Source organism: Erpetoichthys calabaricus, chromosome 1, assembly GCF_900747795.2.
Source record: "Erpetoichthys calabaricus chromosome 1, fErpCal1.3, whole genome shotgun sequence".
Lineage (NCBI taxonomy): Eukaryota > Metazoa > Chordata > Cladistia > Polypteriformes > Polypteridae > Erpetoichthys > Erpetoichthys calabaricus.
The window spans coordinates 294159090-294173207 of record NC_041394.2 but is presented as its reverse complement, the minus strand read 5'-3'; the positions used below and the strand labels follow the sequence as shown (position 1 = coordinate 294173207).

At 36.9% G+C, this 14118-nt stretch overlaps 1 protein-coding gene across 1 annotated transcript in view; it reads left to right on the top strand.

The window, feature by feature from the left end:
* The window catches only part of bltp3b (bridge-like lipid transfer protein family member 3B), a 243416-nt gene that overhangs the window by 77090 nt on the left and 152208 nt on the right, over nt 1-14118 (top strand). Inside the window, exon 2 of the mRNA XM_028816858.2 lies at nt 11002-11164. Coding sequence (XP_028672691.1) covers nt 11002-11164 — 163 coding nt within the window. The remainder of the gene's footprint in view (nt 1-11001; nt 11165-14118) is intronic.

The following is a 14118-nucleotide window of genomic DNA, read 5'->3' as shown; positions in this document are numbered from 1 at the left end:
CTGCTGGATGAAGATCAGAGAGCACCTGGAACATTTCTGACTGCACTATAAAGGAGGCTGCCTCACTCTGTTCGAGGAGCCAGAGTCGGGAGGTTGAGGACAATGCTTGCTGGGAGAGGAGAAAGAGAGAAGAAAAAAGAGAGAAGGAACTGAGCTTATTTGTTGGTGCTTTGTGCACTGTGTGCAAAAAAGTCCAAGAAAAGGAATAAAAAGTGTGTTGCTTTTTCACTTGTGTGGTCTGCCTGTTTGTGTACAGGTTCTGGGAGTGGTCCCCATTATTTTGATGAATTAATTTACTTGCTTTTTACACCAGTCTTTTTTATTTAAATATCATTGTTTTCAAAACTACATTTACTGTACTTGGGTAGTAGTATGTAGTGTGATTGTTTTTGTTAGTGCTTTTGAAAAAAGATTAGGCAATTTTCATTCATTCAGGAACTGTTGAAAGAGATATTAGTAGAAAACTCTGACAAAGTTTTAACTATTGGTTAATCCCAAAACTAAAAGGAAGTGATGTCTTAGACATATTTATCAATAGTACCTTCAAAATAATAAGAGGCTCGCGGGGCAGCCTGTAGAGGGAGGCCCACTTCACCTGCCCTTGGTAATTTTTATGAAATAGCTGACATTTGTGCAATACATGACTATAGAGATGTGTACATTAGAACATTACAACCATTTTGACAAGAACAGGCTAATCAGGCTGATAAGCTACTCACCTAGGTTCTCCAAAAATAGCATCAAGGCAGGATTTGAAGCCTACTGTTCACCACACTTCTTAGTAATTTATTTCATGTGTCTATGGTTCTGTGTGGGAAGAAACACTTTTAACGAGTTTCCAACTATGTTCCTGTGTTCCTGTAGAGGAGCTGATTTGAATTTAATAGCGGGGATCCACTATTCTGATTACATCTATAATTTTTAAAAACTATATCATGTCACCCCTTAATTTCCATTTGCTTAAAAAAATGAAAAAGTCTTAACTCTTTCAATCTCTCCTTATAGATCATACCTCTCATTTCCAGAATTAGCCCAGTTGCTCTTCTCTGAACTTTCTCTAGCTCTGATATTTTTTTGGTAATATGGACACCAAAACTGAACACATTACTTCAAGTAAGGTCTCACTAGTGAGTTTTATATATTCCATTACTTGTACTCAATATCTTGATGTACAACCTAATGTCATGCTAGCCTACTTGATCACTTCTGTACACTGTCATGATGTATATAGTGTTTAATTTACTATGGCTCCCAGATCTATTTTAGAAGGTGTATTTTCATATTTCAGATCTCTGATTGTTTATTCACATCTAACATTTCTGTGATAACTTATATTTAATTTCATCTGCAACAAATCTGCTCAAACCTGTTTGTTGTCCAAGTCCCTCTGTAACAGGTTTGCTGAATATCTGCATTATTTGTCCTTCCACCTAGTTTAGTATCCTCTGCAAACTTAACCAGCTCATTGATTATATTCTTGTCCAGGTCATTTATGTACAGTATGTTATAAAAAGCAGCAACCCCTGCAGTGACACCTGAGGGACACCTCTTTTAACATCATCTAATTCTGAAAAAGTTTCCCTAACCATTACTCTTTGTTTCCTGTGTTTGAGCACATTTTGTACCCAGCAACAAATCTGATCACCAACCTTTTGTGTGGGACTTTATCATAGGTCTTCTTCAAATCTAGATAAATACCATTGTGTGCATCTCTTTTATCATATGGTTGCATTGCATCCTCATAGAATTCCAGCATGTTAGTGCAACACTACCTTCCCCATTTGAGCCCACTTTTAATATTTTCTACACATGTGCTGCTTGATCTTTTTCTTAATAATTGCTACAATTAATTTACCTGATAGGTAATGTATATTACGCTTATTGGGCTGTAGTTAACTTAAATCAGCCCAATTACCTTTTTCATTCAGTAAGATAGTATTTTTTATATTTCAGCAAATGCAATGCCAAGCTGGTGTGGCAAGTTAAGTGACACAAAAGTGAGTCCTTGAGTGGTTTTGAACCTGTGACTTGAACCAATGTGCCTCACTGTCTGAATTAAATTCTCGCCACCCTACTGTCAATTTTTCATCTTATTTGGGAGCGATGATAGTAGGCCATAGCCATTATCAAATTTTTGTAAATACTTTTAAGGTTAGTGATGCACATGTTTGTCTCACATCCCTACTATAGGTTGATGGGACTATAGTTATTCATTCGAATACTAGCATGTAACATTGCAAAGCTGTGTTTATTAAAGCCCCCCTCATAATTTGTGTATTTATCTTAAGAAAAAGACTTATTTTATTCTTACATTGGTTATTAGTAATTTTGTTTAAGATCTTCAAGTTTCATCAACACTGGTAATGAATGATATGCCTGCTAAAAGCAAATCTTGTATGACCCCAGAGAAATAATGGAGGTAGCTAATCCCATCTCTTAAACACTGAAAGAGCTAAACTGCATATAAATTTGTGAATGCTAAGACACACTGCTTAAATAGTTTCCCTTTTTTTAATACTTAAATGAGTCTTCAATTTTAAGGGTTTATCATAATGCTAGGTTAATTTTATTTCCGGTGCCTTTTTAGCTGAGCTGCATTTGGATGGCCCAGCAGTGATATCAGTGATTATCAGACATTGGGATCTTTCTGTATTCAAATTAGGAGCTTAGAATGGAGAAGAAGAGCATTGCAGCCGTGGCTTCCATTTGAAAAGCAGGCTTTTTTTAATTATTCATTTTGTGGAAAGGCTTTGGGAATTAAATGAGATGATTGAATCTTTTTGAGATATCTTTCCAGAGCCTGTCTTTCTTTGCCTATAGTAAATCTGCCTGGTATTATTTATTAAATTCTGCACTACTTTTATGAGAAAATCTTTCTTTCCAAGTTAAGGCAGTTTTGGATAGTGGCCCTGGAACAGTCTATTTATATACATATGAAAGGATGATCAGTTACAGAAATGACCTAACAGTTTTAGTTGCATACGGCAGTTAACAATCTGAAAACACTGCCACATTAATGAAAGTTTTGCATTTGTGGTGATTCTTAACTTGCCATGATAAAACTAGGTGAATAGGATTGACTAGCTTTTTTGCCTAAATAGCCTATTCTCATTTTAACTGTTAGCATGCTATTTTCCAGTCCATGTGTGTTAAACAATAGCAGTCAGACAACCAAGATACCTAAGAAGGAAAAGTTTTTTTTTTTTTTTTTGTAGTTAATGGTCTAGTTTCAATACTTCATCTGCCAAAACTCCAGAGGTGAGGTTAGTGCGAACCTTGGATATTTGGGAATACTTCTATTATATTAGTAGATAATATTTGTTTTGATAGTCATTTGAATATGACTGTCCAGTGCATGGTAATTTAAAACGCTTCCAGATGGTATAACCCTTAGGATGGCCTTTCTGTCTTTTGCATTTATGCTACTATACTGCTACTATACAGATGGTAATACCAGGCACATCACTAAATGTTCAAGAGCATTATTCTGGTCATACCATATTTCCTCAGGTGGTGTAGTAAGTGGAAGCATTTTTGTTTGTTTTCTTTCACTCTGAAGTTGTCGGAGATCCTTAACTTGAGTAATCTACAGTAACCGATAAGTTCCTCATTTCTGCCTTGACGTGCAGTGTCTTTTGAAATCCTTTCTGCCAAATCCACTTGTCTTGGTGATATTCAGGTCCAGGTTGTTGTAGCCTTACCACCTCATTTCTGCATACATTCTCTTCACTGTTTGTGATCAGCCCTACTTCTGCAGCGCAAACAGTAAGTTTCTTAGTGTGGTTATACAGTCGTAAATGAAAATTGTCTATAATATGTGGCTATGACAGCAGAGTTAAAGAGCTCTTGTGTTTAAAATTTGTGCAAATGAAGTTTCACTCCATATTCTAACTGCCTTTGGTCTAACATTTAGGTTGGAGATCCATAGACCCAAATGTGGATTTCTTAGTTCTGATTTCACTTACATTAATGACAAAGTGGTATTCAGTAAATGCAGCTGGTGAACAAAATAACAAATATTTAACAATATATTGATATTAAATATGTAATAAGGAACAAGGCCATCCTTTTTCTTGAAAAGATCTTCAGTCTGTTTTGGAAAGCTGTCATCCAAGTCTTAAGCTGTGTATAGTGGGACTCTGCACCACTCCAAGTGGAAAAGTCTTCCAGCTCTTTGAGGGACTGAGAATGAGGAAGTCTGTTTCACACTCTATGTTTCCCATTAAAGCTCAGTGATGTTTAGATCTGACCATTGGAGAGGCCATTAAAGGCGTCTGAGTTCATCCTGGTGTTCATTAAACCACCCTTGAATAAGGTTAGCAGTGTATTTGGAGATATTATCATCCTGGAATAGGGAAACTTTCAAGGGAACAGTGTTTGCACCATATGATGCATGTGGTCCTTTGCCATTATACAAACATGCCGAGTAATTGAACCTAATGATTCCCATGAGATGGTGTCTCTAACTAACCATTGCACATCTCCTGCCTTGTTTAACAGTTGGCAACAGTAAATTGGCCTGAAGGTTTCCTTAGAATTCCACTAAACTTAAACACATCTGGCTGGAGGAAACAGAGTGAAAAAGTACTTATCAGACCATAATTGAATACAAACATTGTTGTTGATCCATTATTTTAAATTTACAAATAAACTGGAATGAGTGGATAGGTGGTTGTCACAGATACAGAGACCTGGTTTCAAATCTCTGCCCAATACATGTGTTTTTTGAAGTTTGCCTGGTCTTTTCATGTTCACATGTTTTTTTTCTCTCTCTTGGTGTTCTTGTTTTCACTCTCATTCAAAAAGCATGAATGTTAGGTTAACTAGCAACTCTAAATTGGATTGGTGTAACTAAATGTGAGCATGTACATGAGTGGGACTCACAATGGATTATCATCCATTCCATATGTTGGTTCCTGCCTTGTACTTTATGCTACCCAGTATAAACTCTAATAAAAAGGAAACTAGATGTATGTTTCTAAATCCTCAGCACTATACATGCCACGTGTATGTGACAGACCCAGTGTTCTATTCGGCTGTAATGAAGGACCTTTTTGTCAATATGCATATAGAAAGCCATTGTGGAGTTTCATGTATCTATTCAGTAAATGAACTTGCCTTATTCTTCTCAGGGTCATGGAGAGCAAGAGTGGCAATGGATGTAAGGCAGAAACTACTCCAGCTTTGATACTAATCCACCGCAAGGCACTCTCTAGCATACTGACTCAAAGTCCAATACTGCCACCAGTTCGGGAAACATTCTTGCCACTGTGCCTTATGTATTTGCAGTTTTTTTTTCCATAGTGGAGATGGAAAGTGCAGCTATTCATTTTTAATGTATAATGACAAAAAGTATGAAGAGCATTTACATTTGATCATATTTACAAGATGATCTTGCCTGAAGAAGGGGCATGAGTTACCTCGAAAGCTTACATACTGTAATCTTTTTAGTTAGCTAATAAAATGTGTCATTTGGCTTGACTTCTCAAGACACAGTTATATATAAAGGAAGAGAAGGTGATACAATACATAAACCGAATTTAAAACTTGCTAGAATTGTGCTGCCACCTATCAAGTATAGCTCATGTGTGGTGAGCGTACTGGCATAAGAATGGCCACCATCACATCATCCAGGTGGATGCTACACATTTGTGATGGTTGATATAGCTCCCCATTTGTCAATGCAATGTGCTTTGAGTAATGAGAAAAGTGCTGTATAAGTGTAAATAATAATAATTACTATTATTACATTTAAAATACTGACACATTTTTCTTGGCCATATGGCTATGATTTCATGTTATCTTTAGTCAAATAAATAAGAGTATAAAACATAGCAATACTATGAAAATCAAACTGTAATACTTCCGAAAAAATAAGTGCTTCAGAAAATAGAAGTCTTGCAGTATTGTTATATCATAGCCCAGCTATCATAATAATATAATTGCATAATGTATCTGGCAGTTTTGACACCTTAAAAACCAACTATTATAATAAAATCATTTCATGAGTGAGATTATTTGGTAGTTTTGATGCTTCAAGGTACTGTATGATTTCTTTCCTGTACTTTGATAAAGGTGGTAAAAATTTCTGTTTGGAACAGAGAAGGTTCATGAATTTATGCTGTTCTCTTGATTGCAAGTTGTTCAGGGGAATTTATTATTTTTTTTTTTATTTTAGGATTTTACATTATTCATAGTTCTCTCTAAACCGACAAGATGCAATTCAGTTTGGGGACTATGAGATTATGATATTAATATATAATATTGTTGAAATTTTGGCTTTAACTGTGATTAGTTAATTAATAACATAGAGATGCTTATTTCACATTTGTTTTGATTCTTAGTTTGGTTTATCATTGAGAATGATCTTTTGAACTTGGGGAAGTGGTGCTCATGCCTGCTAGACCTTCATTAATAGTATCATTATATTAATGTTGATATGGCTTTAACTTAGGAGTCTAGCCATTGATTTCCTCCATTGCTATAACAAATAGTTCCAGGTTGCAGTTTGTTCCTGTACTCAGTAGAAAAAATGTGGTGTTCTTATTCTCCTTTTATGTAACATACAAATTAAAGAATTATATAATTGTTGATTTTGTTACTTGCAGATGGAGCTCAAGAGGCTGTAACAGTTTTTGTCTCTGTGTGCAACCATGTTCTTTTTTTCCTGACCTCAGCAGTCGTTTGTTTAAATTATCTGATAATGAGCTTCTGGGTGGTATTGATGCCAGCACCTGTCACCTATTGGCAAGATTGCTTCACACTCTACATTCTATTTATTTTTTCATATATATATATATATATATATATACGTATGTACAGTATATAAGTTTGGGAACCCCTCTCAGCCTGCATAATAATTTACTCTTTCAACAAAAATGATAACAGCGATATGTCTTTCATTTCCTAGGAACATCTGAGTACTGGGGTGTTTTCTGAACAAAGATTTTTAGTGAAGCAGTATTTAGTTGTATGAAATTAAATCAAATGTGAAAAACTGGCTGTGCAAAAATGTGGGTCCCCTTGTAATTTTGCTGATTTGATTTGCAAGTAACTGCTCAATACTGATTACTTGCAACACCAAATTAGTTGGATTAGCTCGTTAAGTTGAACTTCATAGACAGGTGTGTCCAATCACGAGAAAAGGTATTTAAGGTGGTCAGTTGCAAGTTGTGCTTCCCTTTGACTCTCCTCTGAAGAGTGACAGCATGGGATCCTCAAAGCAACTCTCAAAAGATCTGAAAACAAAGATTGTTCAGCATCATGGTTTAGGGGAAGGCTACAAAAAGCTATCTAAGAGGTTTAAACTGTCAGTTTCAACTGTAAGGAATGTAATCCAGAAATGGAAGGTTACAGGCACAGTTGCTGTTAAACCCAGGTCTGGCAGGCCAAGAAAAATACTGGAGCGGCATATGCGCAGGATTGTGAGAATGGTTACAGACAACCCACAGATCACCTCCAAAGACCTGCAAGAACATCTTGCTGCAGATGGTGTATCTGTACATCGTTTTACAATTCAGCGCAATTTACACAAAGAACATCTGTATGGCAGGGTGATGAGAAAGAAGCCCTTTCTGCACTCACACCACAAACAGAGTCACTTGTTGTATGCAAATGCTCATTTAGAATAGCCAGATTAATTTTGGAACAAAGTGCTTTGGACTGATGAGACACAAATTGAGTTATTTGGTCATAACAAAAAGCGCTTTGCATGGCGGAAGAAGAACACCGCATTCCAAGAAAAACACCTGCTACCTACTGTCAAATTTGGTGGAGGTTCCATCATGCTGTGGGGCTGTATGGCTAGTTCAGGGACTGGGGCCCTTGTTAAAGTCGAGGGTCGGATGAATTCAATCCAATATCAACAAATTATTCTTCAGGATAATGTTCAAGCATCAGTCACAAAGTTGAAGTTACGCAGGGGTTGGATATTCCAACAAGACAATGACCCAAAACACAGTTTGAAATCTACAAAGGCATTCATGCAGAGGGAGAAGTACAATGTTATGGAATGGCCGTCACAGTCCCATGACTTGAATATCATTGAAAATCTATGGGATGATTTGAAGCAGGCTGTCCATGCTCGGAAGTCATCAAATTGAACTGAACTGGAGAGATTTTGTATGGAAGAATGGTCAAAATACCTCCATCCAGAATCCAGGCACTCATCAAAGGCTATAGGAGGCGTCTAGAGGCTGTTATATTTGCAAAAGGAGGCTCAACTAAGTATTGATGTACTATCTCTGTTATGATGCATATTGCATATTTTCTGTTAGTCCAATAAACTTAATGTCACAGCTGAAATACTACTGTTTTCATAAGGCATGTCATATACTATATTAAAAGGAAGTTGCTACTTTGAAAGCTCAGCCAATGATAAACAAAAATCCAAAGAATTAAGAGGGGTTCCCAAACTTTTTCATATGACTGCATATATTTGCTACAGATTTAATTAAATTAACTGATTCTTTTCTTTTACTCCACCCTTCATCCACAGTTCTTATTCATTTTTCTTCCTGTTACAATTCAGAATCCTATATTGATTGTATTTACATTTCACTTACTCTTGCTCCTTTAGTGTTATATTTTATACAACCACAAATTTAACCTTTGTAGTTGCAACTGCTATTTCTTATGACCACCTATACTCTAAGGTAGAAATTCAGTACTTCCCTTCTGTAAAAATAAAAACTTTTTTGTGAACAGTATTCTTGGCATTCAGTCTGAGCTCTGTTGGGAAAAAAATATTGGTGTTGAGTGGGTGGCGATTAAAGAGTTTATGTGACACTTTACTATCTCTTCTTTTTGCATTTAGCACTTTCTAAATACCAAAGAATAAAGGCGCTTAAATCCCAGCTGTCATCCCTGGAAAGGGCATGCCCACTTGTGGTCAATAAAGATCACGATCTTTTAAATGCCAAAACTACAGTAGAACTGAGCTTAATTGTATTTTAGCTCAAAGAGCAAAGTCCTTAATTCATTGTACCAGGACTTGCTATTATGTTTCAGGGCCAAGAAAAGCAGGCTGCTTGCTCTCAGAATTATGGGGAATGCTTCTTTTGCTTCAATACAATATCTGCCCAAAGTCTGTCTTGATTTTTCACATAATTTATAATTAATATTTAGATTGCTACACTAGACTATTTACTTATACCTCTACTACTCCTCCCTCCAATATCAAATCATTCCTCAGCAACTTTCCTCCTCCCTGTTTCACATAGGAAGGATCTTCTGCTTGCATTTCTTTGGCAGAACATTTGACTCTTTAAGGGGTGGAAAGCTTTCAGGGTTGAATGGACTCTCTCCCGAGCTAATTGTATTTATTTAGAAATGATTATCCCTGTGCCTCTCTGATAATATTGAACAAGTCACCCCAAGAATTAATAAGGAAGTTATCATTTTTCTTTTAAAGTAAGGTAAGTATTCTAGCCAGCATGAGAATTACGGGCCCGTCTCCCTTAGGAACATAGGCCCAAATCCGTTTGGTAATGTTCTGGTCTGTGGCTTATAGAAACTCACTTACAAATTTACCCATCATCATCTTTCAGGGTTTCACTTCATGTGTGGACTTTCATTATTCGTGTTCCTTCCCTTTCCCTTTCTGTTACTTTTTTTCCCCTTGATGCTAAGAAGTATTTTGAATGCTTTACCATGATTCTGTTGTCCAATTCAAATATCTTGGTAACCTTCTCTATTAGTAAAGTAGCCAGGCAAGGCTGTCCTCTGTCTTGTATATTCTTTATCTCTTGGATCCCTTGTAATTGTTCTCTGAAATTTCCAGTTACCTCCATAATTAATCCGAAATTCCTTTCCTTGTACACAGATGTTATTCTTCTTTGTTTAGGTAATGCCCTGTCTGATATGCTTTGTATATTAGAGTTATTGAAGTACTATCTGTGCTATCCATCTCAGATAGGTTGAAATCTAAGTAATCAATGTAGACCTCAGTGTTAACATTTGCAGTTCAAAATGGAATGCATATGTATCTGTTAAAAGCCTTTTGGTATGGGATTCATAAAAGCAGTGTTAATGTTTGTGATGTGCCATCTGTTGGAATGACACATGCAATTCATTTATTACTAAAAATGTTTGTGACACGCCATTCTTTAGAATAACAGAGAGCTCGCAAACAAACACACAGACAGACACACAGACACTTGTTCTTTTATTAAGATGGATTGTGACGCTATGTCTGGTTACCAAATCAATTGGACTAAGGCTTCTCTTCTGCCTATTTTAAAGGTTAAGTTCAGTATTTTTTAAATGAATGTTATTTTTTCACAATCATGGTATATTTTAATTTGCCACATGAAATTGTGTTCTAAAGTGCGGCATTCTTTATGAATTAAAAAAAAAAATAACTTGCCTGTTTTTTTTAAACAAAAAGCATGGGTGGTACAATGGTGGTTGATTGCATCACTGCCTTGCAGTTTCAAGAACCTTGGTACAAGTCCTGTCTATGTTGTGTGTTTCATATTATTTCAGCGTCCACTTTGTTTGCATATTTTCTTTCTTTTTTGAGTGCCCTTACTCTGTAATAGACTGGGATCTTGTTGTGTGCTGGTTCCTGTTTTGTGTCTGATGTGGTTGATATGTGCTCTGGCTCTCTGTAACACTGTAATGGAAAATGTTTATTCAAAAATAAATGGATTCATTGATAAAGTCATGCTCAGTTTTCCTAACAAAATGTTAAAGATGCATCACCCCCATCTACCAAAAGCTTAGTATAAGTTGTGTGCAGTATACTTCTACTGTCCTCAGAGTAGAGGCCTGGATACTCTTCGTCTATATACTGTAACAAGTGTGTTCAGAAAATGCAAAAATGGATGAATAAACTGAGGTCCTTATTTGCAAAGTGCATACAATACATATTTTAGGTTCCAGGCCTCTAAACTCTAAACCTGTATGTGTTATGGTATGTATTTTTACCCAATATAAGTACTGTTTCTGTATGAAGTACAGTACAAAGCATAGATTATTCATTCTCTCCTTTCATTCTAGGTTTGCCAAGAACCTGTCACCAGACAAGATAAACCTCAGTACACTAAAGGGAGAAGGTCAGCTGACCAACCTAGAACTTGATGAAGAAGTACTTCAGAATATGCTTGACCTGCCTACATGGTTGGCCATCAACCGTGTCTTTTGCAACAAAGCTGCTATTAGGGTAGGTTTAAGTACCTGTATCTGTACTGTATATTAACTATACAGTTGATAAATGAATAGTTTTAACTTGAAAGCTGCTTTATAGCTCTGTCACCTTCTGATAAACTCAGAATATGTCATTGTTGTTCATATCTTTCTAGTTATTAATTTCTTGTATTGAAGATTTTTTTTACTTGAAATAATGTTGGAAACTAGTGACATTTCTTTGTATGTAATTTGTCAGGTAGTATATTTATATTTGTAGCAGTCTTGGATGCTTAGTCTGGAAAATGTTGTTAAATATTATTAATCTGCTCAGTTTGGAGCTGGTAGCCAAATGCCCTATTTCTGGCTGACATTTTATTATTCAAAGAGCTGTGGTTTTCACTGAGATCGTTTTCCTCTCTGCTTTACATTGTCTTGGATTTTATGATTTCCATAAGTAATGAGCTATACATTGGATTATTTTACATTTTGTTCGGTTGCTGTACCAACTATACAGTATTTGACCACTGCTGTAAAAGTAAAGCTGTTTCAGTTGAATATTGTAATTAATAACTTAAATGTGTTGGAGACTTGTTGGCCTTCTTGATTATACAGTAGGTTGAGTGCATTTATGACTGGAGCCAGGAAGTATTTCTTTACACAAAGAGTCAAATGGTATGCCACATGCACAACTATACCATCAATTCCTAACAGCAGTCACCTATGCTAAAATACTGAGACTAATGAGACTTTTGCTGCCAAAATATTCCAAAGATAATCAAAGTGTATTTCTGGTATATCTGGTAAACTGTGTTAGATGTCAGTCAGTCAGTCATTGTCCAACCCGCTATATCCTAACACAGGGTCACGGGGATCTGCTGGAGCCAATCCCAGCCAGCACAGGGCGCTATGCAGGAACAAATCCTGGGCAGGGTGCCAGCCCACCGCAGAACACACACACACCAAGCACACACTAGGGACTGCATGTCTTTGAACTGTGGGAGGAAACTGGAGCACCCGAAGGAAACCCCACACAGACATGGGGAGAACATGCAAACTCCACGCAGGGAGAACCTAGGAAGCGAACCCGGGTCTCCTTACTGCAAGGCAGCAGCGCTACAACTGCACCACCGTGCTGCCCTGTGTTAGATGTTATATTTGTAATTTTTAATCCACTTAATCCACACCTGGGTTGTGGGGAGTGCTGGAGCTAACCCTAGGGCACAAAGCAGGAAAAAAACCCTGGACAGGGTGCCAGTCCATCGCAGACATAGGTAGTCTGTTGCTGAGTTAAAGAATATCAAATGACTGCTGTCCTCTGTCCTTAAATATATCAAATTAAAGATGTAATGGTTATCTTAACTCACAACTCTAGATTGGCTCCTAGTGAGTGTATGGAAGAGGGTCTTGCATTGGACTAGTGGCCCATCCAGAGCTGGATCCTTCCTTGCACCAGATATTGCTTTGATAGACTCTGGTCCCTTGGGGCCCTGAATTCGATTATGTAGAATATTATGTTACTTCTGAAACGTAAATGCTGCTTACAACATTAAAAAAAGAAAGAAACAAGCAGACAAGTCAGACTACATTAATCCCTGGAAGACAGAGTGCATCATTGTCATCAAGAAGAATTTTTCATTAAGTGTGTTATCACTCAACCTTTGTTTTATTGCTACAGAGCATCAACCGGATATTATCAGTAGGACAGGAAAATCGATACATGTGTAATTGACACTTAATAAGCATTCCATGATTTGAAGAATGTAAAACTCAAATAGGCTAAGATTTGGACTGCTAAACCTCTAAATCTCACTTCTCAGTCCAAGTGTCTTAGCATGCCAACTCATACCTCTGTGCCTGACTCCAAACCAGCAAATGATTAATGTTGTGCCTTTGCAGCCAGTCTAGATCTATAAAAGGATTCATAAATAAATCTGACTTGTAAAGACGGGAGTTTTCCCAGCATAACCTAAGCATTAAGATAAGGTGCTTTGCTTTTCACTCCTCAAACTGTTACAGCAGCCATTAGCAAAATGTTCAGAGTACCAATGTACTCTGTTTATGTACCAGTCTCACAACTGACTTTTATTTTGGATTTATTAGTGAGGTAATCTTTTATCAGTGTTGGCCATCTATACAATATAATTATGTGAAATTAATTTATAATAAAAAAAGCTAATTGTTCTTCTCATATATCTTAATAGTAGGTAGCATGCAAATGGCCATGCAGAGTTTAGCACTACTGCCTTATAACTCCACAGTCCAAGGGTCAAGTGCATAGGTATGCTTTTTCTCTGAGTATTCTGTCTTTTTTGATCCAAAGACTGATTTGTGATACAAGTTTTGACTTGTTTTAGTTATTTTACATATGTTTCCTGCTTAGTGCCCTATCCTGCTGACATAGACTTCACACCCTTGCAACCTGATTTTGGATAAAATGGTTTATAATTAGTGAAATAAAAATGAAAAAAATATGAGAAAAAAACACAACTATAGCTAAGCCTGTCTCCCAGTGTGCAGGTCTACAGCCATCTTAAAGAGCTCTCATCTGATATGTCCTGCCTATGGCCAGGGCCATCTTAACAGCATTATAGGTCCCCGGGCAAAGCAATGCACTAGGGCCCCTACCTACACAACCACTCAGCAAGTCACAACATACATAGAAAAGCATGTGGCTCCAATGCTCATGGGCCACCTGGACAACTGCCCAGTGTGCCCATGCATTAAGACGGTCCTGCCTATGGCCTTCCCCAAATATTTTTTCCACAGTGTAATCCTGTTCCAGTACTTTTACAGTCCAGCATGCACATTATCACACCAACAAGCTCTGCACTAAAGTTAACATGCAGGCAATGGATTCTGGGTGCAGAAACCTATTTCCAGTGTATTTTATAGGATTATCTGATGTTGTAAATATTAATTTTACTGGTTTGATGCTGATTGTGGTTATAACTAGGTGAACTAGGAGTATTACTGTTGCTTAAGCAGAGC